The sequence below is a fragment of the Prunus dulcis genome, chromosome 2, assembly GCF_902201215.1.
Source record: "Prunus dulcis chromosome 2, ALMONDv2, whole genome shotgun sequence".
NCBI classification, from domain to species: Eukaryota; Viridiplantae; Streptophyta; class Magnoliopsida; order Rosales; family Rosaceae; genus Prunus; species Prunus dulcis.
In genome coordinates this window covers 17,825,939-17,851,837 of record NC_047651.1, presented here as the reverse complement: position 1 = coordinate 17,851,837, position 25,899 = coordinate 17,825,939, and the positions used below count along the sequence as shown (strand labels likewise).

General features: G+C 36.8%; 5 protein-coding genes across 7 annotated transcripts; all 5 read left to right on the top strand.

Annotated features, from left to right (window-relative positions):
- The first annotated feature begins 159 nt into the window (after positions 1–159).
- On the top strand, positions 160–3,743 carry LOC117619039 (sphingoid long-chain bases kinase 2, mitochondrial). Its single transcript, XM_034348859.1, has 12 exons — positions 160–458; positions 567–643; positions 1,285–1,338; positions 1,437–1,496; positions 1,581–1,658; positions 1,820–1,866; positions 1,958–1,998; positions 2,192–2,276; positions 2,375–2,489; positions 2,605–2,727; positions 2,875–2,975; positions 3,257–3,743. Exons 1-12 carry the CDS (start codon positions 275–277, stop codon positions 3,384–3,386), a joined length of 1,095 nt encoding a protein of 364 aa, XP_034204750.1. The 5' UTR covers positions 160–274; the 3' UTR covers positions 3,387–3,743.
- A 110-nt stretch (positions 3,744–3,853) lies between these two features.
- On the top strand, positions 3,854–5,653 carry LOC117619041. The gene is made up of 5 exons (XM_034348860.1): positions 3,854–4,548; positions 4,663–4,817; positions 4,942–5,008; positions 5,116–5,167; positions 5,253–5,653. Exons 1-5 carry the CDS (start codon positions 4,179–4,181, stop codon positions 5,344–5,346), a joined length of 738 nt encoding a protein of 245 aa, XP_034204751.1. The 5' UTR covers positions 3,854–4,178; the 3' UTR covers positions 5,347–5,653.
- Positions 5,654–6,586: 933 nt separating this feature from the next.
- LOC117618966 (CAAX prenyl protease 1 homolog) lies at positions 6,587–12,974 on the top strand. Of its 2 annotated transcripts, XM_034348767.1 has the most exons (14): positions 6,587–6,724; positions 7,688–7,835; positions 7,926–8,010; positions 8,104–8,199; positions 8,774–8,839; positions 9,027–9,125; positions 9,391–9,504; positions 9,600–9,710; positions 10,307–10,369; positions 10,647–10,739; positions 11,184–11,297; positions 11,650–11,721; positions 11,816–11,881; positions 12,361–12,974. In XM_034348767.1, exons 1-14 carry the CDS (start codon positions 6,694–6,696, stop codon positions 12,475–12,477), a joined length of 1,275 nt encoding a protein of 424 aa, XP_034204658.1. In that variant the 5' UTR covers positions 6,587–6,693; the 3' UTR covers positions 12,478–12,974. The 2 variants fall into 2 exon arrangements, with proteins under 2 accessions (XP_034204658.1, XP_034204659.1); XM_034348768.1 differs by lacking the exon at positions 8,104–8,199 and having other exon boundaries at positions 6,598–6,724.
- Positions 12,975–15,379: 2,405 nt separating this feature from the next.
- LOC117618926 (probable serine/threonine-protein kinase At1g01540) lies at positions 15,380–18,636 on the top strand. Its single transcript, XM_034348702.1, has 7 exons — positions 15,380–16,099; positions 17,033–17,137; positions 17,237–17,359; positions 17,465–17,635; positions 17,725–17,854; positions 17,945–18,154; positions 18,249–18,636. The coding sequence occupies exons 1-7, from the start codon at positions 15,552–15,554 to the stop codon at positions 18,408–18,410; spliced, it is 1,449 nt and encodes a 482-aa protein (XP_034204593.1). The 5' UTR covers positions 15,380–15,551; the 3' UTR covers positions 18,411–18,636.
- Positions 18,637–20,895: 2,259 nt separating this feature from the next.
- LOC117617936 (protein BPS1, chloroplastic-like) lies at positions 20,896–23,878 on the top strand. 2 transcript variants are annotated; one of them, XM_034347571.1, is made up of 2 exons: positions 20,896–21,058; positions 22,600–23,878. In XM_034347571.1, exon 2 carries the CDS (start codon positions 22,613–22,615, stop codon positions 23,669–23,671), a length of 1,059 nt encoding a protein of 352 aa, XP_034203462.1. In that variant the 5' UTR covers positions 20,896–21,058; positions 22,600–22,612; the 3' UTR covers positions 23,672–23,878. The 2 variants fall into 2 exon arrangements, with proteins under 2 accessions (XP_034203462.1, XP_034203463.1); XM_034347572.1 differs by having other exon boundaries at positions 21,010–21,260.
- The last annotated feature ends 2,021 nt before the right edge of the window (positions 23,879–25,899 follow it).

Genomic DNA, 25,899 nt, shown 5'->3' with positions numbered 1-25,899 from the left:
GAAATATTGAAGTATTTGCTAACCAATGAAATATTAGCAAAAAAAAAGAGGAAAAAAAATAGAAAAAAAGAAAATATTTCCGAAAGAGTGAGAATAAATAGAAATGACTGCTCTGTTTCACACTGCTACAGAGTATGATGCACAGGAGAAGATTTTGCCACCGTAAATTTACGCCTGTGTGAGAAATCTCATTAACTACTTAACCCTGTTTTTTTTTTCTGCAAATCGGAGAAACCGCATAATTAAACCCAAAACTTAAAAAAGAAGAAAAGAAATGAGCATGAATCAGATAGCATTTGGAACTGGAATAACAGGGGTGAGAGTATCAATGGCGAAACCATGGGCTGTCAGAGCAGAGCTACCCAAGACTCCTGATCTATGTGCTGACGGCTCTTTTTTGCGAAGTGGGTCTTCCTTCTCTCGCCGTCGTAACCTCGTTTTCGTCGTCAATCCTAGCGGTCTCTCTCTCTCTCTCTCTCTCTCTCTCTCTCTCTCTCTCTCTCTCTGTTTTTGTGGTTTTGTGTGTAGTGGGTTTTGTTGATTAGAGAAATGGGAAATTGGAGCAGGTGCTAATGGGAGGACAGGTAAAGAGTGGAAGAAGCTGCTGCCATATCTAAGGTCTCGCCTTGGTGCCGATTGCAATGTGAGTTTCGTTTCTCTCTTTGGTTATGACCTAGTGATTGCGTATTTGAGCTTGACCCAGTGATCCAATTCTAATTAACTAATTCGTTGGATGTTGGAACTTGTCACCCACTAATTTTTTGTTACTGTTGATTGTAAATCCATTGCTTGTCTTGGGTTTGTGCCTTGGCAACCAGTAAGATCACTCGGGATTATTTCTTCCACGAAATGTGTATTTATCAACTGGTATTATGCTTATTTAATTTGAAGGGAAAACACTCTTTAGATTATGTGATATGAATTGTGCGAACTCATAAATCATGTATGCCCAGGAAATTAAAGGCTTTTTTTTTTTGGTAAAGCATTTTTCTGTGTTATCATTTTTCATTGTTGTCCCTCATATAAAAGGGTGTTCATTATCGATGGTTCTCCCAAGTACTCTGTGGTTTGAAGAACCTTTCGTCTTATTTTTTTACTTCTTGGTTCTTTCTTGTAGTGAATTTGGTGATCGTGTGTGTGTGTCTGTGTTAACTCAATAGGTGACATTGACCATATCACTCTATTCAGTTTATTCATTTGCAGCCTGTGCTTCATCTGTTTTGATTCTGTATTGAGGCACACTTGCTGAACTCATATACTTTCACTTGTTTATGTTATGGGCAGATATGCGAATCTTTAACATCAGGTCCTTCTCATGCAATTGACATAACGAGAGAGGTGGGCTTTGGTACTTTTATTATTTGAGCTTGACCTAAATCCAGTTTCTTGAATAGAAGATTGGTTTAAAATGGGCTCTATCATTCGTATGCGTGCAGGCTATAAGGGAGGGTGCTGATGCTGTAATAGTGGTGGGAGGAGATGGAACTCTGCATGAGGTGCAACTTTCTCTGAGATTATAAAATTCGTGGAAAGATTGTGTCAACTAGTCTCACTCATCTACATTGGCTTGTAATAAGCAGGTTGTCAATGGATTCTTTTGGGCAGGAAAACCAGTTACTAATCATGATAGAGAGGTCACCCATTCAACTGCACTCGGTGTAAGTGATTACCATGAGAGTCTAGTAATCTTAGTTTCAAATTTTTTATTGTTGTATGTAGAAACTTCATCTGCGACATGTTCAATTGATTCTTTAACTACCTGGTTTCGATGCTTTGGATTTCTGAAGAGAGTGTATAACTTATTTTGTGCTTTGTACAGCTTATTCCTTTGGGGACTGGGTCTGATTTTGCCCGAACTTTTGGCTGGTTAGTTCATGCTTTGCAATCTGGTATCATTTCATAAATTTCTCTAAATTTAGACTTGCTCTAAATGGTTGAATGTCTGTTGTTTTATTAGGAAAAATGATCCTCATGAAGCCATTGACCGCATAGCCAAAGGTTCTCTCTCTCTCTCTCTCTCTCTCTCTCTGGCTTGCTTAGGCTTTATTTATTTTATCTTTCTAATTTTGCTCACTTCTGTATTGTGCATCTTTGAATCAAGATCGAAGGAAAGCTTTCACTTACTAATTCTGTATATTTGTATTGTGTTTGTCATTTATAATATGGTAAAAGGATAATTGTTTTTTTGCAGGGCAGAGATCACGGATGGATGTTGGTGTTATTAGTGGAGAAGATGGAGAACCTCATTACTTTGTTAATGTTGCTGACATTCATTTGTAAGGTTAACTAGGAAAATTTGACAATTTAGTTTCAAAAAAGGTACATGCTGATCTTAGAAAGTCTTGTTGCCATTTTTTGGGGGGATATTTTGCAGGAGTGCAAAAGCAGGATACTACGCTTCTAGATACAAGAGATTTGGCAACTTGTGCTATGTTATTGGTGCTTTGAAAGCCTTTGTTGGGCACCGTAATCAGGACCTTAAAATCAAGGTCAATATTTGTAATGCATTGTGCCCTAGTAGTCAGTAGCCTATTGCTTGCGTGTTTATTTTCCATGCAGACACTCGTACCATTTTTTTAGCTTAATAGAGTGTTTCTAGTTTAGGTCAATGAAGGGGAGTGGGAACTATACTCTCAAGTAACAGCCCTTTGCATCGGAAATGCAAAATTCTTTGGCGGTGGCATGAAAATTACACCAAATGCTGACCCTCACAGCGGCAATTTTGAGGTGGATTAGTGTTTTCTGCATATAACCTACCTTCCTAATTATTCACAAATTTTACTTTTTACTTTTTTCATATTTTATGTAAGGTACTTTATATACTGCAATGTTTTTCCCAGTTTGTTTGATCTTTGTTATAAACTTTCTTGGCAGGTTGTGATTCTTCAGGACTTCAAGTGGTATGACTTTATACTGAAGCTACATAAGCTGTACAATGGGACACATCTAACAGTGAAAAATGTATCTTCAAGAAGGTAGGTCCTGTTAGGTGGAATACAATAACATACTGTTTATGTTCCTTGCTCTCTCTCCCTCTCTCTTTCTCTTTTCCCACGCATACATTTTCCCTGTTTCTTTATTTGTAACCAACGGTACTCATCACATCAGGATGCATACATGTAGATTTCTGTTTTGAATTGCATAAGACGTCGGACCCAAATGATTTAAACTGGCTGTTTGAGTCAATTCATCCGCAGCTATTACATGTAGTGATTTGTCTTTGGATTCCTTTTATACATTTGTGTTCTTGTTGCAGCGTGCACTCTATTGAAGTGGAAGACGTCTCAGGCAGTGGAAGCATTTATGTTCAATCTGATGGTGAACATTTAGGATTCCTGCCTAGGAAATTTTGTATATTACCTTCTGCAGTCGAGATGATATGTTGACATGAACCCTGGAACTTGTAGTCTCTATTGAAGAAATTTAAAAGTTTGCAGAGAAAGCTAAGCATCGGTTCTAATGCTAGAGAGGAAATGAACCGGGAAATTCCTTTTTGTTGAATAAGTAAGCAGACAGACAGTTTATACATACAAGCAACTAACATTACTGCAGCTCACAAACTGTAATGGAATTGTAGCTCATCATGACGGATCACTAACTTCTAACTCTTCATACAATCTCCCATAGTCAAGCCAAAGCAGCTGACATGTCATCAGTTCTGGTGTATGCTGGTGTGTTGTATGTTAGACTACACTCTGTTTTGCTGCCTACTGGCATGATCTTCCGTATTCTGGCTTTGCTAATATTTTGGTGTTCTCCTATCTTATCATCCCCCCTCAATCTGGAGGGAGAGGATTTGTGACATTCTTTGAATGCATCAACTTTTATTGGTAACTGCAGCAGGAGCAAAAGTAGCCTGAATAGAAAACGCAGCACAGCAAGAGCAAACTGTGTTTCTCTAGAAAAGGAGAGGCGTTTCAACCGCAGTAAATTTTTCTTACAGTGATGAAAAATTTAAGGTGCATATGGATGTGGTCACCAGTTTGGTAGTTAAAAGTTGAAATTGGCTATAAAGGGCCTAAAAGACTGAAACTACGTTCATCAATTTATTTATGGCTGCCATTCACCGCGGTCCTTAGATATTTAAGTGAGACTATGAGACAAACTTCACAAAACTCAGTCCAACAACCATCTCTCTCTCTCTCTCTCTCTCTCTCTCTCTCTCTCTCTCTCTCTAAATGGCAAGTATTTTCTCCTATGCTTCCATTACACCCCACCTCACTGCCCGGCACAACAAGAAGTACGTCAATTTCCAGCCAAACCATCGATACAGTGTCTACAGATTTCGTTGCAGGGGAGAAAAGTTAAACCAAACAAGTGATTCACCAACTGATAAACAATCCCAACCTGAAAAGGCACTGCTTAAGGTGGCTTGGTATAGCTCTGAGCTTCTGGGAATTGCCACGTCATTTTTCCGGCCACCATCGAAAGCCGAAGCTCCCGAAACTGCAGCTCTTGAGCTTGCAAGAGATGGGTCAGGAGCTGTTGATCGAGCCATGGTAGTAAAATCCATCAAACAAGACTTTGAAAGATCATACTTTGTCACAGGTTTCTGAGAACCCAATTGAATTTTGTTGCTCTCTTCTTTCTTTTGTGCTTTTAAATGAGTGTTTGTTTTTGTTTATGCTAACTAGTGGGCAATCTTCATCCTTTAATTACTAGGGAACCTTACCCTTGATGCATATGAAGAGGATTGTGAATTTGCTGATCCAGCAAGTTCATTCAAAGGGCTTCAGCGTTTCAAAAGGAACTGCACAAATTTTGGGTCCCTTTTAACGAAGTCCAATATGAAGCTCATGAAGTGGGAAGATTTTAGGGTAACATCACCCTTTAAAAATCCCACATTTCCTTCCATGTGTTCCTCATTATATATGTATATATATACATACATATATATACATATATACAGATATAAAGTTTTCATCATACTTTTGGTTGCAGGATAAAGGAATTGGTCACTGGAGATTTAGTTGCATCTTGTCATTCCCTTGGAAGCCCATTCTATCTGGTATGCTTTTAGCTTTATCCTGTAGGGGGTCAAAAACCATTCAGCGAGCTAACAAACCAAGAAAAAAAGTGCTTGTTCTAATCTGAATTCTGAACCAAATGTTGCAGCAAGTGGATACACAGAGTATTATTTTGATGAATTCTCTGGGAAGGTTTGCAGGTAACTTTGTTACAATCAGGCAACTTTTCTTATCTTTCCAAGTTTCCAACCTTGTCACTTAACTGGCTGTTTATGGAAATTTCAGGCATGTAGAGCATTGGAATGTTCCCAAAATGGTTTTACTGAAGCAAATTCTGAAGCCAAGCAGAGGGTTTTGGCTTAAGAAAACAGGTGGCTGAAGAATTTGCTGGTGAATAATATTAGCTAATTGTTGGTTTCAGAGACATACTGTTGGAAAAGTAGGTTGAACTGAATCGGACTCCAAACATGGAAAGGGAGGTCATGACTGGCAAGTTATGCCCAATTTTTCTCAAAGTTATATGATCAGCAGTTTGATGGTTTATGTGGAAAACAAGTTGTATTTAGTGAAGGATGTGGTGGTTGTCATTAATTAGGCATTATTGGTTACTTTGTAGCCTCCCAACGTGCATGTAACGACGGTTTGCAAGACTCTAATATATGACCTCCAATACATAAGTTTAAGTTTCGCTATGAGTACGTTCACAGTCAGATATATGTCTCCAAGTCGCATAACCGTTGCCTACAAATAATAATTGAAAGTAAGAGAAGAGAGAATCATGTTGTGGTTGTATATCAAATGTAAAGAGGAATGACTTTTTATAGGCATCCAACACTTGTAACATTGAGACATATTAAACCATAAATTTAAGTTATTAAATATAAAAATAAAAACTGAAAATTAAAATCTCATAAACAACCAAAAGCATTAAACAACATTTAAAATTCAGATCTGCAAAATTTTAAAACCTTTTAAATGCCAACAGGTATGAGTACAAGCTTTTATATCAACGCCCAAAAATGCATGTGAATTTGGTGTATACCTTCTCGGAAATAACTACCACCCCATCGGTGCATGCATGCTAAATAAAATACAACGCAACAACTTTACAAAAAGATGTGTGATGTCTGTTTTTCTTCGCAGAGGGGAAAAGTCTTTTTTTTGTTGGAAAAAAAATGCTTTATTAAAAACCAAAAAAAGTATCATAAGATCAGACAATGAATCTGACCAAGAAAAAAAGATCGGACAATGAATAAATTATACATAAAATGAATAATTTATTGAATGGCCTCTCAAGGGATATATTTGTTTTTGTTTAGCTTAGTTTTGGGTTTTGCCCAAAAGGTTTCATAAATAATACGAACATTTTTTTGATACTCAAAGAGAAGATTTGTATATAAAATGTTGAATGTACGTGCACTTGAATTACAACCCCTTTACTAAATAATAACCGTTTGAAAATACTGTTTAAATTAATAATATGATAACATTATATATTAGAATGTTTGATGGGGCTAGTGATATTTTTTTATATATACCTTTTATTATAAATGCTTCTGAAAGATAAGATAATTGATTAATAGGGTTTGCTTACGATTTATAAGCATTCGGGTCAAAAAAAATCGAGTCGGGTAGAAGAAGATCCGGTTCGTTTGCTTCTATTTATTCGTACAAAACACGACTTCATCTCGTCAAAACCTCTCTCTCTGCACCGTCTTACTCAGCCATGGCGTTCCCCTTTTTGGAAGCTGTTATCGGTACTTATCCATTTCAATATCTCCTTCCATTTATTATAAATATTTGCATTTTCTTTGTCTTCTTTGATTTTTTTATATTAAGTTTTTGAACTGCTTGCTTTTAATTGAGGGTCATCTTCTTCTTCGTCTTGTTGCCTATTATTCAGATGTGTGTTGCGTCAAAATTTCGTTTTGTGAGTACTCATTTGCTTTTTGTTTCTTTTTTGGACTGAGAACTCATTTGGTTCATTTTGTGGATTGTGTTTAAGTTTTTTTTTTTTTAAGAATATTTTTTCCAAATTTTGGTTTTAATGAAATCCTAGGGCTTTTCAAGTTAAAGTTTTTATCTTTATTGTCTAACTGCGATTGTTGTTATGAGCTTGGTGTGCGGTTTCTTTGTGGGTGTTTGGATTGGTTTTCATGTTTTCAGATAGAAGAATTTATGTTTGGTTTCTAGGAAAATGTGGATACTTTGTTCAGTTTGGAAGTTTGAACGGTTGGGTTTTATCAAAATGTGGCATGACAACTTAAAATGGTTTACCTTTACCGCTTTCTTTCCCATGAAGTATGAATTGGGCTTAAGATATAGTTTCTGCTTTATATACTCAGCTTTTATTGGTATCTAAAGACGGTTAGAAAAATAGTGGTCATCTCAATAGCTGACAGAGTCATCAAACCACTCATTAAGAAATGGGAAGACTTGTCAACTACACTCCCCAGCCCCCCTCCCCCCCTTTTTTCTTTTTATTTTGTCCCTTTTCTCGCTCCATTGTGGTCATTCTTTCTGTTAATTTTCTCGTCTATGCTGCGATTTGGTAGTTTTTCAGTTTCCTTTCAACTTTTGATTTGATTGTTTCTTATCTCACTTTCTTTTGAAATGACTCCCAGCGTCTTCGGAGCTTCTTCATATTTGTTTTATCTTTTCCCTCTCCCCATCCTGTTCCATTGCTTGTAACTGCTTTTACTTTCTAATTTTTATTACAGGTTTTATGATATTAATGTACATCTTTGAAACTTATTTGGATTTGCGCCAACATACTGCTCTCAAACTTCCAACCCTTCCCAAAACTTTGGAAGGAGTAATCGGCCAGGAAAAATTTGAGAAATCACGAGCCTACAGTCTTGATAAAAGGTATATCTTCCTTGCCATTCTCATTTATAATCTTAATAGACGTAAATGTGCACAGTTGTGCTTCCCTAATGTATCTTTCTTCACTTTCAGCCACTTCCATTTTATTCATGAGTTTGTGACAATACTGATGGACTCGGCAATTTTGTTCTTTCGGGTGTTGCCTTGGTTTTGGAAGGTTAGTAATTGGTAATGTTGTTAGTGCAACCCTCCCTTTCTGCTCTACTTTCATTGCTTAATTATATTTGTTTTTTATTTTCAATAATCACAGAGATCAGGAGACTTTGTGACTTTGGTTGGCCTTAATGCCGAAAATGAGATACTGCATACACTTGCATTCTTAGGTGGTGTTATGATTTGGTCACAGGTGCGCACATGATTTTCTTTTTTCAGTATGTAAGATAATTTTTTTAGCTTCATTGTGGATACTGGAATTTTACTTAAGTGTAATGTGTACCTATACCAAGTGCATTAGTAAAATCTAGTGCTCTCATAGACTATATATATATATATATATATATATATATATATATATATATATATATGTTGTTTTGGGTTTTTTTTTTGGGGGGGGGGGGAGGAAAGCCTGGTGCCCTAGTTGTGCCGAGACTTGCTGTTAATGGTTTATTCATTACCTTGATGGTCTGTACAAGTTTTTGGTCGTTATCTGAGCTAATGGGCTAACAGCTAGTATGGAGGCTCTTTTAATAATTCCACAGTGGATATAGTTTTGGTTCGTACAAGGTTGGTAACGTTGTTCCATAAGAAACTAAACGTCATGTTGTGCTTTAACATCATGGCTGAAAAGCTGAATGACTTGTGGTGGCATGGCTTACAAAGTTCTGGGCATTTATTACCAATCCCATTAGTATTTGCATTGCCATGATTTTGAAGATCTATTACTTTATTGGGTTACAATCAATAGTTTGTTTCTTCTGCAGATCACTGATTTGCCATTCTCTCTGTACTCCACATTTGTGGTTGAGGCTCGTCATGGTTTTAATAAGGTTTGTATGTGTAATCAGACTTCCTTATCATGTTGCATCTCCAATAAGTTTCTGGTTATCCGTGCTCTCTTATTGGATAGTACTACTATCAGTTTTACTACAACCACTACCACTATTATATTATTATTTCTTAGGTTCTTCGTCCATTTATTTTCTCATATCTTGTTGCTATCTGTTTGCTTTACAGCAAACAATATGGTTATTCTTCAGAGACATGGTTAAAGGAATCTGCCTTGCTGTTATTCTTGGCCCACCTATTGTGTCTGCAATCATTGTAATTGTACAGGTAAAGCCATATATTTGTGAGCACCTTTTTATTTGCAGTGCTTAGTTGATGTGCATTGATTTAAATTGATCTTTGCGTCTGGAATCCTGTGATATTTATGGTTAGAGTTATTGTTCTGCCCTTTTATTTTGGGGTTATGGGGAAGGAGAGGTGTTCTGCGTTGTCTTTTAAATACTTCAACTTTAAGTTCTCTGCATCTAATATGACACAGTGCAAACCATCTCCACTGATTGGTGTTATTTCATGTTCAATTGTGTGGTTGCAGAAAGGAGGTGCTTACCTGGCCATCTATCTTTGGGCATTCATGTTTGTTCTCTCTCTTGTGATGATGACGCTCTACCCTGTTCTAATAGCTCCACTCTTTAACAAGTTCACACCTGTGAGTGTTCAAAATATTTGTCATTATGAAATTTATTTCTCCTGTTTTTATGTTTGGTTTCATCATCTTGTTCTCTTTGCTATGTGCGAAAATAGCTTCCAGAGGGTGAGCTCAGGCAGAAAATTGAGAAACTTGCTTCTTCTCTGAAGTTTCCATTGAAGAAGTTGTTTGTCGTTGATGGATCTACAAGGTCAAGTCACAGCAATGTGAGGGTTCAAATCTTGTACATTTAATGGGCCTTTCTAAGAAGAAAGATGTATCTTTGCATTTCTAGTCAAAAGTGTAAAACTTTGTGCTGTTTTCTACATGCTTCTTTGCTTTTTTGTTAACTAGTAGTAGTAAGGCAAGGCATACTCCTAGTAATTACCATTGTTAACCTTCTTTGCATTAAGAATTAGGAATAGAGAAACTGCAATTGGGGAGCCTTAGTAAGCTAGATGATAATCTTATTGCGCAAATTGTTTCAGTGGGTCCATTCATATGCTTTAATAATGCACCGAGGGCTTAGTTGGAATGATCAGGCGCATGGTTTACTCCCATGAGGTCTGAGGTTCAAAACCCCAAAAGGAACCTACCCAGCTATTTGCTACTGTTTCCTGCCTCCCATAGATTGTAGGGTTCGGCATGGGGCCCCAGTTTCAAAGCTGTGTCTGCTTTGCGGATGGGTGGATTTCTGGGTTTAAAAAAAAAGCTTTAATGATGCACCTACATTTCGTTGTCTTCATTCATGTTTGTTATATTTACTTTGTTCTGAACTGTGTTAATACTGTGGACTTACTCATCTTTACCAATCACGATTCAGGCCTACATGTATGGATTTTTTAAGAACAAGAGAATCGTCCTCTACGATACATTAATTCAACAGGTGAGGAGGCATTACTTTTTGAAATATTTGTTCTTGGTTTTCCAATAAATATTTTATCCTTTTATCTTGCAGTTTCTTGAACTTTTTATGGAACGAAAAAGGATAGGTATTTTAAGGTTGTTGCTAATGGGACGTATAAATATCAGTCAAAAATCATCTTGAATGCCTTCTCCCCAATCTCTTATCTTTAATTGTCTAATTTATTATTTGATTACTGTGGCTGTATAGTCCCTTTGAATGCAAAGAGGTATTGATGAGAATATATGATGGCTTGCAGTGCAAAGATGATGAGGAAATTGTAGCTGTTATAGCTCATGAGCTAGGCCATTGGAAGCTTAATCACACAATGTATTCGTTTATTGCTGTGCAGGTATGCTGTAAATTTTTGTGCAAATTGGATCACTGTTTGATCAATTTTATTGATTATTTAGAATGCTCAACTCCAATATCCTTATTTTTTGGTGATATTGAGTTGGGTGTGATGGCCTGTCCTTGTGTGAATAGCTACTCACCTAGGCCGCATAAGGCAAGCGGCTAAGGTTGTGACTAATAACCCTGGCTTACTAGCACAACCCTTACAAAGGGTTTGTAGTGATGATCAAACATGTATTGTCCTAGAGAAGGACAAGGGGCATGTGTCCTCTTAAAATATTTCTTATTTATTTATAATTTAACCTTAATTTTTCTCTCTAGTTGTGCCATGTGCAGCATTTGAATGCTTAGTTTAGAAACTAATGACGTTTCAGGTTGAATCTGAGTAAGTTCTTTAAATGATGTTGTCGGGTTGCTTTATGATTTTTCTCTTTTGGTGCAGATCCTTACATTTTTACAGTTTGGGGGATATACTCTTGTGAGAAACTCAAGTAGTCTGTTTCAAAGTTTTGGGTTTGATACCCAGCCAGTAATCATTGGACTTATCATATTTCAGGTATGCCAATTTCCTTGTATTCTTCTATCGTCGTGATCTTTTGGTTTCTGAATACTTAATATTATAGAAATTGAGTACTATAGACTGCATGTGTCCAGTTTTTACTCTTTTGCGAACTTGTACAACAGTACATCATCCTTATGGAGTTCTTGACTCTTGAGAAACTCCTATAATTTGGCTACCTTTGAAGTAGACAATTATTTCTCTGATATATATATATATATATATATAAAATATTATAAAGTATTATTTCTCTGTTGAAATGACATTTACAAGATTTATATATTAAGGAAGATAATGTTTTATCCCAACATCTGCATAATATATTTTGACCCCACGTTGTTGTTTGCAGCACACCATAATACCTCTCCAGCACCTAGTAAGCTTTGCTCTTAACCTTGTGAGCCGATCATTTGAATTTCAGGTAAATCTGTACTTCATCAATTACCTCTTTCATTTGTTTTATTTTTCTCCTTGCATCACTGGATCTTTTATTTATCATATTTATTTCTCTGTAGGCTGATGCTTTTGCTAAGAAGCTTGGTTATGCCTCTGCACTTCGAGCTGGTCTTGTTAAACTACAGGTAATTTATCTAATTTTCCCCTCTCATTTAGACATTAATTGATGTGTTCTATTTATTGGATAGCTCTGCACTTAGAAGGCTGTGAACTCAAAATCATGAACGGCATTTCAAAGTTACCTGTAACTAAAACTTATATTGTGATCCCTTTTCACATTGCTGATTTTTCTGGGCCATTTTATCTTCCATGATTAAGTTCTGACTTATGGTGATGCGTTGGCCAAATAGTACAGACAGATGAATGTGCCCCAAAAAAATATGGCTGACAGGATTTATTTATGATTGAATTATATTTTATCATAGACAGATGAATGTGCCACAAATAAATTTGGCTGCCTGGATTCATTTATGATCGAGTTATTAATATATTTCTCTGTCATCTACAGTGTTTCTAAATTAGTTGATATAGGTGACTGCGTTTGTACTTTTACCTTGTTGCTAAAAGAGTTTGCATTACTAAGTGGGGTTTAATGGTTTCGCAGGAAGAGAATTTGTCCGCCATGAACACTGATCCTTGGTATTCGGCATATCACTATTCTCATCCCCCACTTGTTGAAAGGTTGGATGCAATCGATAAACCGGACAAGAAAGCAGACTGATGTGGGAAACCTTATGGATGATGAACACGGATCCAATTCATCAATCTCAGTTGACAAAGAGCACTGTCCTCATGATTGTTGACGGCTGTTTTGTTTACTTTATTCGTTTAAACTCATTGTGTATCCACATATCCGTAGCTCAAGTACTCTACCGCTTTTACTTACTAGAACAGGATGGGGTTTACAGTGAATCAGTGAGGGGGCAGAAGAATGAACGAATATAGAAGTAAACCAGAAACAATCGAATCTCGTTACGTGTATAATGTTCGCATGACCTAACAGTTAGAACAGCCCTTATAGCAGTTGCTTTCTGCCCTGTTGTATCTTGATATTTTGTTTTCCTAGAAATTGCACGATAGTATTTGTTAAGCATGTGTTGGATTGGAATTCTGAAGTTTTCCGCAGGCATTGTTGAACTCCTTTCACGGGTGCTTTGTATTTTCTGTCCAACTTGGGCTTAAAATGCCGAAGTCAATTGAAGAATATATTTTCTTTTAGAGGTTCATAGATAACACGAGACAGAGACATATCAAACAAGTGAAAACTGCAAATTGATTTTCTTGTCCCTTTGGTGCATCAACAGTAAATTAGCTGTGACCTTAAGTGTTTCTAGATTAGTGCTTTTTGAATTTTTAATGAATTTTTTGTTGTGTTTCTAACAAAACAACATAATTACTTATGAGCATAAGTATTGTGGGCCGGCTCTAAAAAATACTTAAACTTTGAAAATTGTAGCACATACACATGATGATTATTTTGAAGTGCTAATAACAACTCTATTTGCTATTCGTGCCCATACAACAAATCCCAAATCATGCTCCTGACTGATTAATAATCATAAAGGAGATGATCATCACTAAAATTAACAATAAAGAAAGAGGACACTTTGGCACAATCATTTGTCATGTCCAACAATCCATCTTCATTGATTAATCCAAAACCTGAAGGAAACCCAACTGTCACAAGAAGACACAAAAATAACACAGAAAAAATCAATTTTCAAATTCCATGATGGGCCATTATGCTGCTGTCCACGCAATTCCAATAGGGATTTCCACTATTTAGTGGTGCTTATTAGCTTTCGTTTCACAACTTTTTTGTTACCTAGTCTCAACTCAAATCAATTAGAATATAAATATAAGATTCTCAGTACACCACTTGCAATTTGCAACATGCCCTTGCAGTCTTGTTGCAGTGACAGAACAGCCATCAAGCACTTTCTCAATCCATGAGTAACTCTGTCTGTGGTGATAAAAGTCGTTGTGTGGGACTCCTTTGTGGTACTTTTGTATTAATTTATTTTATAATGATTGATTCTGATAAATATGGAATAAACTTTTTTTTTTTTTTTTTGTTGGTCAAATAATATGGAGAGACTGAAAAAATGCCAAATTTTCGCACGTGATTTCTAGTGATTAATCAACCAATTTGTAAAAGATTTCAAGAAGAAAACATTATTCAACACATCATAGTTTGTCAAAGAAAAATACTTATCTCATTTATTTTGTATGCATAAATTTTCATTTTGTATTTTTAATGAATTATTTTTTTATATATATGTTAAATTGTAATTTACGGAAAGAATAAAGAGAGAAATAGTTTCTCTTGTGAAATTATGTTTAGTTATAACTTTACCTGTAACCTAGCGAGTGAATTGTAAACTTACAACTTACTATGGTCAAACCTTTATTTTACCAATACAAAGCACCAAAATTTGAAGGTAATTCCATGTGTGCATAACATATCCTAATATCTTATAACTGAAGTTAACAAGTCTTAGAGAGTTTTTATTTCCAACATCAACATGATGATAGATTCTCTATCTGAAACTTCCAACACAAGAATACTAAACAGTTCCATGAAAAGACGAAAAAACAAATCCCTTGCTAGCCCAACCTAATATGTACACGTATATATAACGGTCACTTTTTGGGCATGGATTACCTTGTACTTTTTCCCTACCGAAAACTAAAGTAGGTGAGAGTGCATTCATTGACTATGTTGCAAACTCTCCCTCTGATTCGAGGCTGAAATCATACCTAATAATTAACAGTTTCACTAACAATTACACTTCCTCAATAAGGAAACATTAGGAGTGCAATTTCGGTAGACTCAATTTCCAAAAAGAACACATGTGGGTTGTCCCAATTTAGTCTTAAGCTCAACTGAATGGTTCAATAGAGCATGAAAATGAATCAAGAAGATATTGACTTAAACATATTCGGGTTGAGTGGTACTTTTCTTTTTACCTAATATTAAGATATCTACATTTTGAACCTACATTCCTGATTAACAAAATAAGAAGGTAAACACAATTTGAGCTTAAATTGAGAGTTGGTATACATTTCAATCTATCGATTTATATTTGAATACACGCAAGTCGGTTTATCTTTCAATTAACAAGCATAATTGGTCACGACTCGATATTTGAATACACACAAGCCGGTTTATCTTTCAATTAACAAACATAATTGGTCACGAATTGATATTTGAATCCACATATGATATATTTTCATTAATACTACATCCCTATCAAATATAACTTTTAGCACCTAACTTTAATGCGTTTTGAAAAATTCAAAAGAGTTTTTTTTCCAAATCATATAATCTATCCATCAAGTCTAATACAAAACAAAATCCATCTATTTCAAAAAATCCCTACAAATACAATTAATGTTAGTAAATGCTTTTGCTTGATAGCTCAAGCTAAAAAATTCACTCTACAACCACCATTTGGAAGCAAAGCCACCAACAACAAAAAAGCACCATTGAGGCTCGCTCTTTCACCTGTCTGACTGAGTCTCGGACAAGGGACACACACGTCATTAAATAAAATCTCAAGGACTTAAAAAGACCAACTAAAAAAATTAAATTAAAAAATAACAACACAGATAGACAGATCATTTCTTACATTTATACACCTCCCACTAAATCTCGAGCTTCCAAAACTCTCTCTTTCTCTGAAAAACTTGTATGATTCTCCGATCGCCGGAAAATCAAACTCCGGCGACCCAATGCGACCAAACCCACAACGCAAGCATCTATCTTTCTGAGCTTTCTTCTCGATACCCACAATGTCAGTGTACGACGCTGCTTTTGTGAACACGGAGCTCTCGAAACCGACGTCAATCTTCGGGCTCCGGCTCTGGGTCGTCATCGGAATCTTAGTCGGGTCTCTGATAGTCCTGACCCTCTTCCTCCTCTCGCTCTGCCTCACCTCGCGCCACCGCTCCAAGGCCCACAAGGCCCAGCCCAAGCCCACCACCGACTCGCCCACTCCAGTGATATCGAAAGAAATCCAGGAAATTGTTCACGACCTCCATGTCGAGATCGGGAAGCCGGACCACCGGGTCGTGGTGTATTCGGACCGGGCGTCGAGTGGGGAGAGTAAGGGGACTTTGAATAGTGGGTGTGAGACGGCATCGTATGGGAGTGGGAACGTGGTGGGGCCTGAGGTGTCGCATCTGGGGTGGGGAAGATGGTACACTCTGAGAGAGCTTGAGGCGGCCACCAATGGGCTCTGTGAAGAGAATGTGATTGGGGAAGGTGGGTATGGGATTGTTTACAGCGGGATTCTCAGTGATGGGACTAAAGTCGCTGTTAAGAACTTGTTGAATAACAGGTACTCGAAAAAAACTCTGTTTTTTGTTTATTTATTTATAAAAATGAAAATTTTATGTGTACTTTGTGGTTTCTGGTGGTTTTATGATTAGGCAAGATTTGATGAGAAATTTTGGTTTTTTAATTGGCCATGGATTGGAATTCCTAGTTTGTAAATCTCTGTTTCCGTTGCTGAATAAGCAACAATGAAAAATTTGAGAGTTTTTGGCCTTTTCATTTTTGGGTGTTCAAATTGCAGAACCTTACTAAAACAGGAAAGCTCAAAACTAAAAATAGAAGGTTTTTCTATTCGTTTTTTTATATATATTTATAATAATTCCTAATTGGCGTTTGGATATGTCTGAATAATCATTGTATCATTTCTAGTTGTAGTGATGGAAAGATGCATTAGTTATAAGATAACCATATGAAGTTGACTTCATGTTTGCGGAGTGAAATTTTTTCCTGTAATTCTATGAGTTTCAAGTTTAAAAAAAATTTATGTTCTTACATTTTCTCGGCAACAAACAGAGTACCTCTTTGTTGGTTAATTTTATGGGTGGTTCACTGTTTACCTCTCTTTTTTGGTTTGATTCCCTTTCTGCTTGTTATTCTTGTCTTGCGTCTGTTAGAATTGGTGCTGTAAAGTCACATGCTTTCTGAAAAAGAAGAACCCTTCTTTTTATCAAGTTCCTTGTGCTTATAGTCAAGCTTGAATTCATGATGTAGTAGGCATCAGAATAAGTTTCTCTCTCTACTCTCTCGTCACACATTGACTAATTCACTTATCCCAAATTTCTTTTTGTTGTCCTTTTGCCTCTGTTCGTACTGTTTAGTGTACGGCTGCTATAGCCAGCAATTAACGGATGGTACTTTGTGCCTTGGATTTTGGGCATCTCATTATCTTTTATATGCGTGAGTAATGCATTTGCTTATGACACCGATTGATTATCAGGGGTCAAGCTGAGAAGGAATTTAAAGTGGAGGTGGAAGCAATTGGACGTGTGAGACACAAAAATCTTGTAAGGTTGCTGGGATACTGTGTTGAGGGTGCATACAGGTACTAATAATTTATCTTACAATTTGAGTTTTGAGTTTGTGTTTCTTGTGGAGTGTCTTAGAGATGTCATAAAACTTCTGTTTTTTCTCTTTTTTTCAGGATGCTTGTGTATGAGTACGTTGACAATGGCAATCTGGATCAATGGCTTCATGGGGATGTTGGTGAAGTCAGTCCGCTAACATGGGATATTCGTATGAATGTTATACTGGGAACAGCGAAAGGGTACTAAGATCATATTAGTTTCACATGTTTCTTCCTTTTCTTTCTTAATTAAAAAAAGAAAAAGAAAATCCATATTCATGCCCTTTTGTGTTTCTCATTGTGCAGGTTGGCCTATCTTCATGAGGGTCTTGAACCAAAGGTTGTTCATCGTGACGTGAAATCAAGCAACATACTAGTTGATCGCCAGTGGAACCCCAAAGTATCTGATTTCGGGCTTGCTAAGCTCCTGTGCTCTGAGAACAGTTATGTGACAACTCGAGTGATGGGAACATTTGGGTTAGTTTTTTTATTTTTTTAATTTAAAATTATTTGTAGTTATGTTCTTAAAGTTTGAAAATAAATCTTATATTTGGTGGTTTCTTTAGTTATGTTGCACCAGAATATGCTTGCACAGGAATGCTGAACGAAAAGAGTGATGTTTATAGCTTTGGAATACTTATTATGGAGATTATATCCGGAAGAAGCCCTGTTGATTATAGTCGACAACAAGGAGAGGTTAAGCTTGAAACCTTTCCCCTCTCTTCATGTATCGAGTTTTCTTTTTCTCCTGCTAACTGTACGCTGAAATATAATAAATCTTTTCAGGTTAATCTAGTAGAATGGTTGAAAACCATGGTTGGGAAACGAAAAGCTGAGGAAATAGTTGATCCCAAGCTGCCTGAGATGCCTGCTTCAAAAGCACTTAAGCGTGCTCTCCTGGTTGCTCTTCGATGTGTTGATCCTGATGCCACAAAAAGGCCAAAAATGGGACATGTGATCCACATGCTTGAGGCTGATGACTTGCTTGTTCGTGATGTATGTATCATGAAGAACTAATATAACCATTTTTTATGACCTTTTGTTCTTGATATGGAATTCCTTATCCATTTTGTTTTTCCATTACATGCAGGAACGCCGAACTGGTAGAGATACGTCCCGATCAGATCCTGATTATCAACAAGACGATCATGTTGTTGTGAAGATAGCGGATAAACACTTGAATGAAGGGACTTCTGATACTAGTGAAGGTGATACTGGTAGGAACCATCATCAACCTACAAGGTGGAGATAATGCCCTTGGAAGATTAGGTGACTAACAGCTTTAAGTTCTGTCCAAGTTTCTGAAGCTCATTTTCTTCCACCCTGATTTTGGCAGTATCTTCAATAATTTACATTTATTTCATGCTTAGTTACATATATTTTTTTTTAGGATGGGCATCGTATTTGGATGCATTTGTACAATTCAAACAATTTGTTCTTCATTCTTATAGGAAACATAATTCATCGATATTGTTTTGTTTGTAAAACAAGATATCATTAGAGTTACATCAAAGATATATATATATATATATATATATATATTTATATTTATATTCTTTCTCAGTTTTACTTATGTGCATTCCATTTTAATTTGATTGTCCAACTTTATCATGTTATGTTGGCTTCCAACTTCTTGTCACCATCAATGCCAGCCTCAAAGTTAGATGGTGATGAGCAGGTGGGGCCCTTTAACCATGTACTCTGATAGAAGCACTTAAGAGCACATCAACATCAATGCCTTGGATGGTTTCTGAGAAATGGACCCAGAAACCAGCTAATTCAGTTGAAACAGCTGCTGCAGCTGCTGGAAGCCTGCAACTTTCTTATTCATGTGGCTTTTCTTGTCCTTGTTGGACCAGCAAGCAGGGCAACTGGGATCTGGGCTGGAACTGGGGTCATGGTTTTTGGCTTCACCATCAATGCCAGAACATGCCTTTGCCCTTGCAAAGATAAATGATAAACTTAAGCCGGCCATGGATAATGTTTTGGGGAGAACCCTTTTGTCTTTTTGTCTGCAGCATGCAATTTTAGGCTTGGTTTATTGGGTGAATAGGTCTTCTTCTAGTGAATTTTTCGTTGTTTACTGTTTTAGGGACCCGATGCTTGTCCTCCTAATTGTAGCATCTGAGACTTTTTCAATGCATTTCTTTGCGTTGCGTAAAAGTTCAAATGTTTGACTTTGGCAAGAAAATTTTGTCAAAAAAGCCATGTGCAAAGGGGCCAAGCTTATCCCTACCCTTCTCACAGGCTTAGCTGTTTTCTCGATACCTATTGTCGACTTATAATAAGATTCTTTCGTGAAATTCATATTAATTAACGGTTAATTATTATTTATTTTTGCGAGTGTTTAACCTAGACGACTGTTGATTTTATCTTTGTTTTCCTTTTCACATATCTAAGGGTGACTTAAGGGGGAATCTTGCAATTATATTTTACTTGGCAGGCATTGCCGACTGATTAGTTTGCTCCTTATCTTTTAATCCATTTATTATTTGTTTTTGGTGTGTACGAAGTACACAAAACTAATTCTTTATGCTTACATATCTAGATAGATGAGTGTTTTCCTTTTATATTGACCTAGATCCCTAGGTCAATCAGGTGTTTTTTCATATCCTCTACTAACAATGTGATTAGTGCTTCCAAACAAGTTACATTTTTCTCAACCCTGTTACATGATAATGAATCAATAGTCAGTCGCCACCACTGTGATTTCTCTACCATTATTGCAATCCTCAAGTTTAAATTTTGGGTAGAACTGCTCTATGCAACATCACACTCACGAGTCACAACACAAAAGGGTGAGATCGATGACCTAATTTAATATAATGAATTTTTTTAAATATAAGTGATAGTGTAATTTATAAAAATAAACTTTAAAACTTAAGTACAAAGGGCATATCTCACCAATTAGCCTAGCTGTCATATGATAATGGACTTGAACTAACATTAGTAAAGGTTTATTTTTAGGGATACGATTTCCCCACTCCCATTTTCTCCACTTACACTTCCTTTTACTTTTTAATATTTTTTAATCAATTTTATTCTTTCTCTTTCCTATTCTACCATTACCCTACATTAATTTCTTTTTACTTCACTTTCATATTAGTTCCTTTTCTTTATACTTAATTTTCCAACTTGCACTCCATTTTCAATATTTTTTTTTTCCTTTAATAGAGTAAGAAATTAATTTTTTTTTCTTCCCTTTAATACTGAAAATGAAGTGTAAATTGAAAAATTAAGTATAAAGAAAAACAAATAATATAAAAGTGAAGTAAAAAAGAAATTAATGTAGGGTAAGGATAGAATAGGAAAGAAAAAGAACAAAATTGATTAAAAAGTATTTAAAAACAAAAAGGAGTGTAAGTGAAGAAAAGAGGAGCGGAGAAATCAGCTCCTTATTTTTATTTTTATATTTATAAAAAAAAGAGAAAAAAGAAAAAAAAAAGAATTATGAGTTATCTGGCGGGCCGAAGCCCAAAGGCCCAGAACAAAATCAAAACATTCTCAACCAATTACCAATCAACACCGTCGATCTGTATGATCTACATGCATAGAATTGACGCTGATTTCAGAGGTACGGAAACCCGCCACGTTTCTTGCAAAGGCATAATCAAAACCGTCCACTAGCAGGGAGACAACAGTACCCTGAGTGCAGCCCCAGCATAACAATCGAAGGTCCTCGAAACCCAACGGAAATATCAATGGTCTAGCCGTACATCCCAATTTATATTGATCCACGTGTCCTGCTATCCCGTAAATCCCTGGGTGAGCCTATCACTATCCCTCACCTACTTGGAAACAGCAGCTTCTCAGCAGCCTCACATTTTCAACGATACCCAAAAGCCGAGTCGCCAGGGCTGAAACTTACATCGAAATTTCTCGATCTATCTTCTGAATCAGGTACGGCCCTCTCTTTCTCTCTCTATGTAGCTCTCTTTCTTAGATCTCCTATCTGTTTGCAATATAATCAGAGTGAAATTTTCGGCTTTTCTTTTTTTCATTTTTTTTTAAAGTTTTGTTTCCTTTAGATTGACCTTAGGGTTAGGGTTTCAGCTTTCAATTTCAGAACAATCGGTTCAGATTTCTAGATATCTACGGTTAGGTAAGTGGCTCGGTGCACAGAAATGTATAATTTTGTGTATGTATATGTTGTTTGCGTATGTTTTCATTTCTGCTGCGCTTATATGATTTGATTGGGTGAACTTTATTTCTTTTTTGTTTAATTTTGTTGTAGATCCTAATACTTTGTGATGTTATGCTTATATCTATGAGGCTAAAGTTTGTGGCTTGAAAATTTGGGTAGAAATTTGAGGTTTTCTTTATTAAGAACATATGGCTTGGAATTCCAGTCTTGTTATTTGTTGACCGTCCCTTTGGTACCTTAGAAAGTGGCAGAAAATAGGATGACAGTTAAAGGATTTATTTTTTCCTTGAAAGTTTTGCTTTGCCTGGTCTTATTTTGATTCCGTTAGGTGGAAAACAGAATTTCAGCCAAGTCTCAGCTCATCTATTGTTATTTTCCTGAAGAGAAATCTAGAATTAAGAGGGTGGTTTGTTTTGTTTTGGGGGGTTATGGCATAGTAATTCATCGTGTACAAGATGTAACTTGGTTAATCTTGTTTTTATTTTATTTTATGAATGTTACTGGGAAAGTTTAAATAACTCTTCTCTTCTGACATGCATGAAATCGTTTGAAGTTTTGCAGTGGCATGCTATTGAAATGGAAGAAACGAATAGAGAATACTTGTGTTTTCTGTTTTATCTATCTGCAGCTGATATTGTCAACTCAAATTGGCTTATTCTTTGGGTGATTTACTCACTTCGGAAAGCCAACCAAGTTTTGGACATGTTGAAGACTTTTAGCCCAATTTTTCACTTTTGAATTTTAGCCACTTGATGGGGGTTCCAGCGCTGCTTGAGGGATCTGAAGAGGGCCCAGCGTTGCTCATAGGGGCTTGAGCACTGCTGGAGCCGCCTCAAGTGGCTATAGTTCTAAATCTTGAGAAAATATGCTAAAAGTCCTTAATGTGTTAAAATGAAGGTTATTTGTCCAAAATTCTCTACTCAATTTGGCATATTGTGTGTCTATATAATTTCGTTATTCTAGTGCCTGCAAAATTACTGGAAGGTGGCATAAAGATCTTTTGGAGTTTTATTTTCTTTTATTTTTTGCTGTCATCTCCTGGCTAGCACATGGTAATGAGCTTTTTGTCTTGCAATGCGTCATTGTGGATAGAGGTTGTCCAACAATCTGATTTCAAAAGGAGCTAGTTTGGTAGATGTTCATGTGGCTTTTGATTCTGACATGTTCAGTGGGATGAGTTTATGAGGCTGATTTCCACCATGATATCTCAGCGTGTTAACAATTTCCTTACTATTGGATGCCTTTTGAAGGCTGATTTGCATTATGAATATCTAATCAAATTCGCTTCTTCTTGCAGTGTTTTCACCATAATGAGTCGTCCACAGGAACCACACCGACCTTTCTTCCATTTTGGAAATCCTTTCCGGATGATTTCACCAAAGGGTTCTCATCTGTCTCCAAAGCTTGTTGCACTGTTAAACACTTTTGAGGAGACATTGGCTGGGAGGTTGAGAAAGCTTAACCCAAAAGACAAGGATGATGTCCTCAGCTTGTCATGGATGAAATTGGCGATGGAGTCTCTTTGTGGAACTCATAATGACATAAAAACCCTCATATCTGAGATTGACCTCCCTGTGAGTGACTGGGATGAGAAATGGATTGACGTGTACTTGGACATCAGTGTAAAGTTGCTTGATGTATGCATTGCTTTTAGCTCTGAGATCTCACGTTTAAACCAGGGCCATCTATTTCTTCAGTGCGTCTTGCATAATTTGGATTCAACCTCTTCTAACCAATTTATTCGGGCCCGCTCTTCACTTGATGGCTGGAGGCACCATATTGGTTCAAAGAACCCCAGAGTTGAGAACTGTAGCACCATTTTAGACAAGCTTGTGGAATCCCTTGATCTGCCAAAGGTAAAGAACTCAGCAAAAGGGAAACTTCTAATGCGTGCTATGTATGGAGTGAAGGTGTTGACAGTATCTGTTTGTAGTGTCTTTGCTGCAGCCTTTTCTGGTTCTGCAAAGAAGTTGTTAGATTTGAATGTTGCTGAGACATATCTGTGGGCTCAAGCATTTAATGACTTTCAGGGTAATGTAAATGGGGAAATTAGAAATGTATTTTCTAGCGGAAGATTCATGGTACTTAAAGAGCTGGAAGCAGTTGATGGTATTGTAAAGGAGTTGTATCCCAAGATCCAAGATGGTGTGGGCCTTGCTGAAGGGAAAGAGTTCCAAAGTTCTATTTCTGATTTAGAAAGTAAGGAACAGAAACTTTCTCAGGGACTTGATCTTCTTACAAAAGAAGTGGATGGATTTTTCCAAATCCTTTTAACCGGACGCGACGCGTTGCTTTCGAAACTAAGATCCGGGGGAGCAGTCTCAGACCAGATGCTGGTGGGAAATGTAGGAGCGCAGGTTGTGAGATGATCATAGCGAAGCTAATCTCTCTTATTTATAAAGATGGTTTTAGGTATCGGGCTTTATGTTTTCTGATTTTTGTAAGTATACCATCTTGTATGGCTTGTTGTAATCAGTATGTTGTGAGTTGTAGTTATAGTATTACTTTATTGCCTTGTTGTATAAGTATGTTGAACTATGGGTTGCTAATGATATATGAAGGGGTTTGGTTTGAAACCGTGGGAGTCAGCTATTCTATCGCTTCTTTTTTTATTTTGTTCCTTTGGTTTTAAATTAAAGATGTATGCGTGTTCACCTTCATTTTTTTCACTCATGGTTCACTCGTGAGATTTGTTTGCTACTTGGATGGAAGAACTCCCTAAATTTTCCGATGTTCCAGGGATGTTTTCCAGCAAGAAGTTTCTCTCCTCGACTGGCAAAAAGGCACAATGCATGGTAGTACAGTGTATGCTCGTCTTGTATGATATCTTGCAAAATCCGTGAATTTAACCTCACCTAGTGAATGAGCTCATGCCTAGAAGTATATTTATAAAATTCCAAGGCTCTTTTTGTTATGATGTGATTAAGATTCTTTTTCTAAGAGCGTTTTAAACCCATGGAGGCATGAATTTCTGGTTGTATTTTTCAGATCACATTGCATGATGGTTGGACCCAAAAAAAAGAGAGCATGATGGTCGAAATTGTCATACACAATAATGACTTTGGTGTGCATTTTGCTAATGAATCAAACTAGGTGCGCTTCAAGCAGCATTGAGCATTTATTCTCTTAACTTGCCAACTGAAGATGTGGGTAATATGTCAAGCTACTTTGCACCTGATTCCAGTGACCTCACAGGTTTCCCCAAGAAAGTTTTAGGTTATTTCCCACTGTGTATCATCTAGTACTCCTTTTAAACTGCTTGAACTTCCTCTACCATGCGTTTGGGCGGAGGGATTAAAATACTTAAACTTGCCATGATCATCACTACTCTACTATCAACTTAAACTTGCCGTGATCATCACTACTATCACCAGCCGCTACTGCTACCACCACCACCACAACCATCGTTGTTGTAGCTGCCACCACAACTCCAATTTTCCATGACCATCACCACTGCCCCTATTGTCATTGCTACCACCACCACCATCCCCCACAACCATCGTCGTTGCCACCCCAATCCCATTGACATCGCCAATTCCACCACCACTCTCCTCCCACCCCATTGCCACCTTACTACTAGCAGCCCCACCGCTTGTTATAGATTTATGTCTCTATAAAGATAAACGTTAAATTGTAGTGTAATTTTAGATTTGCTAAACAGGAAACTTCACAATTTCTAAAACTTTAAATCCTGCCATTTTAAATTCCTAGTTTTCAAATTCCTCAGTACTCTTCCATTCCCAATCCAAACGCAGGGCTGCAGTTAGCGTGGATAAGATTGCAGATTTTTCCACCGAGAATTGCAGGTTTTTGGCATGAACATGGGATTTTAGAAGAGAAGCTAGTCTTTGGGAACGTTATCAGCCATTCCTGGTGCAAGGAGACAACACCAACTTGATTGTTCAATATTTGAATTAAGATGGAGACATCAAACAACATAAGCATTAAAATGGTTTACTATTACTTCCCCCACTCAACACTCAAAGACTCTAAAAAGACCCAAGACATACGGCTTTCCCATTTGCGTTTCTTTACGCAGACTGGTCAGCTTTCTAGTTTCTGTCCATCCATCTCTCCAACACAAAACAAAATGGATATATTTTCAAAAAAAGTCTCCAGCCTTAGCCTACCAAAACCAACTTGTATCTTAAAAGGACCACCAGTTCAGCTTGACTTGTGAATGCAAGACTTTGCCATTTGCATAACCAATACGGCAATTATGCCGTTATCTTAAAGCACAATCATTGTCAAAAATTCATACTTTACCTACCAAAGGGGATCATATTCAATGTGTTTAGCTAAACCAAAGCTTAAAGCAACCCAAGTAGCCAATCCATCCCTCACTATGAAAATGACTCAAACTGTATGACCACTGCTTTATTATTTGAAGAATTGAAATGGCATGCCCCCCTTAGAACTTTGCACTTCCAATGATATCATGCAGCATTGTAGTCATTACTATGAAATTTGTGTTCATGTTCAGACTTCATATTAGAAGGAAATTTCCTTTAACGTAAGGCAAATGGTTCAAAACTTCGACTTTAGACTTTCTAGAATCGTTTGTTCTTTTTCCTCCGTTCGTACATTTAGAAATTGT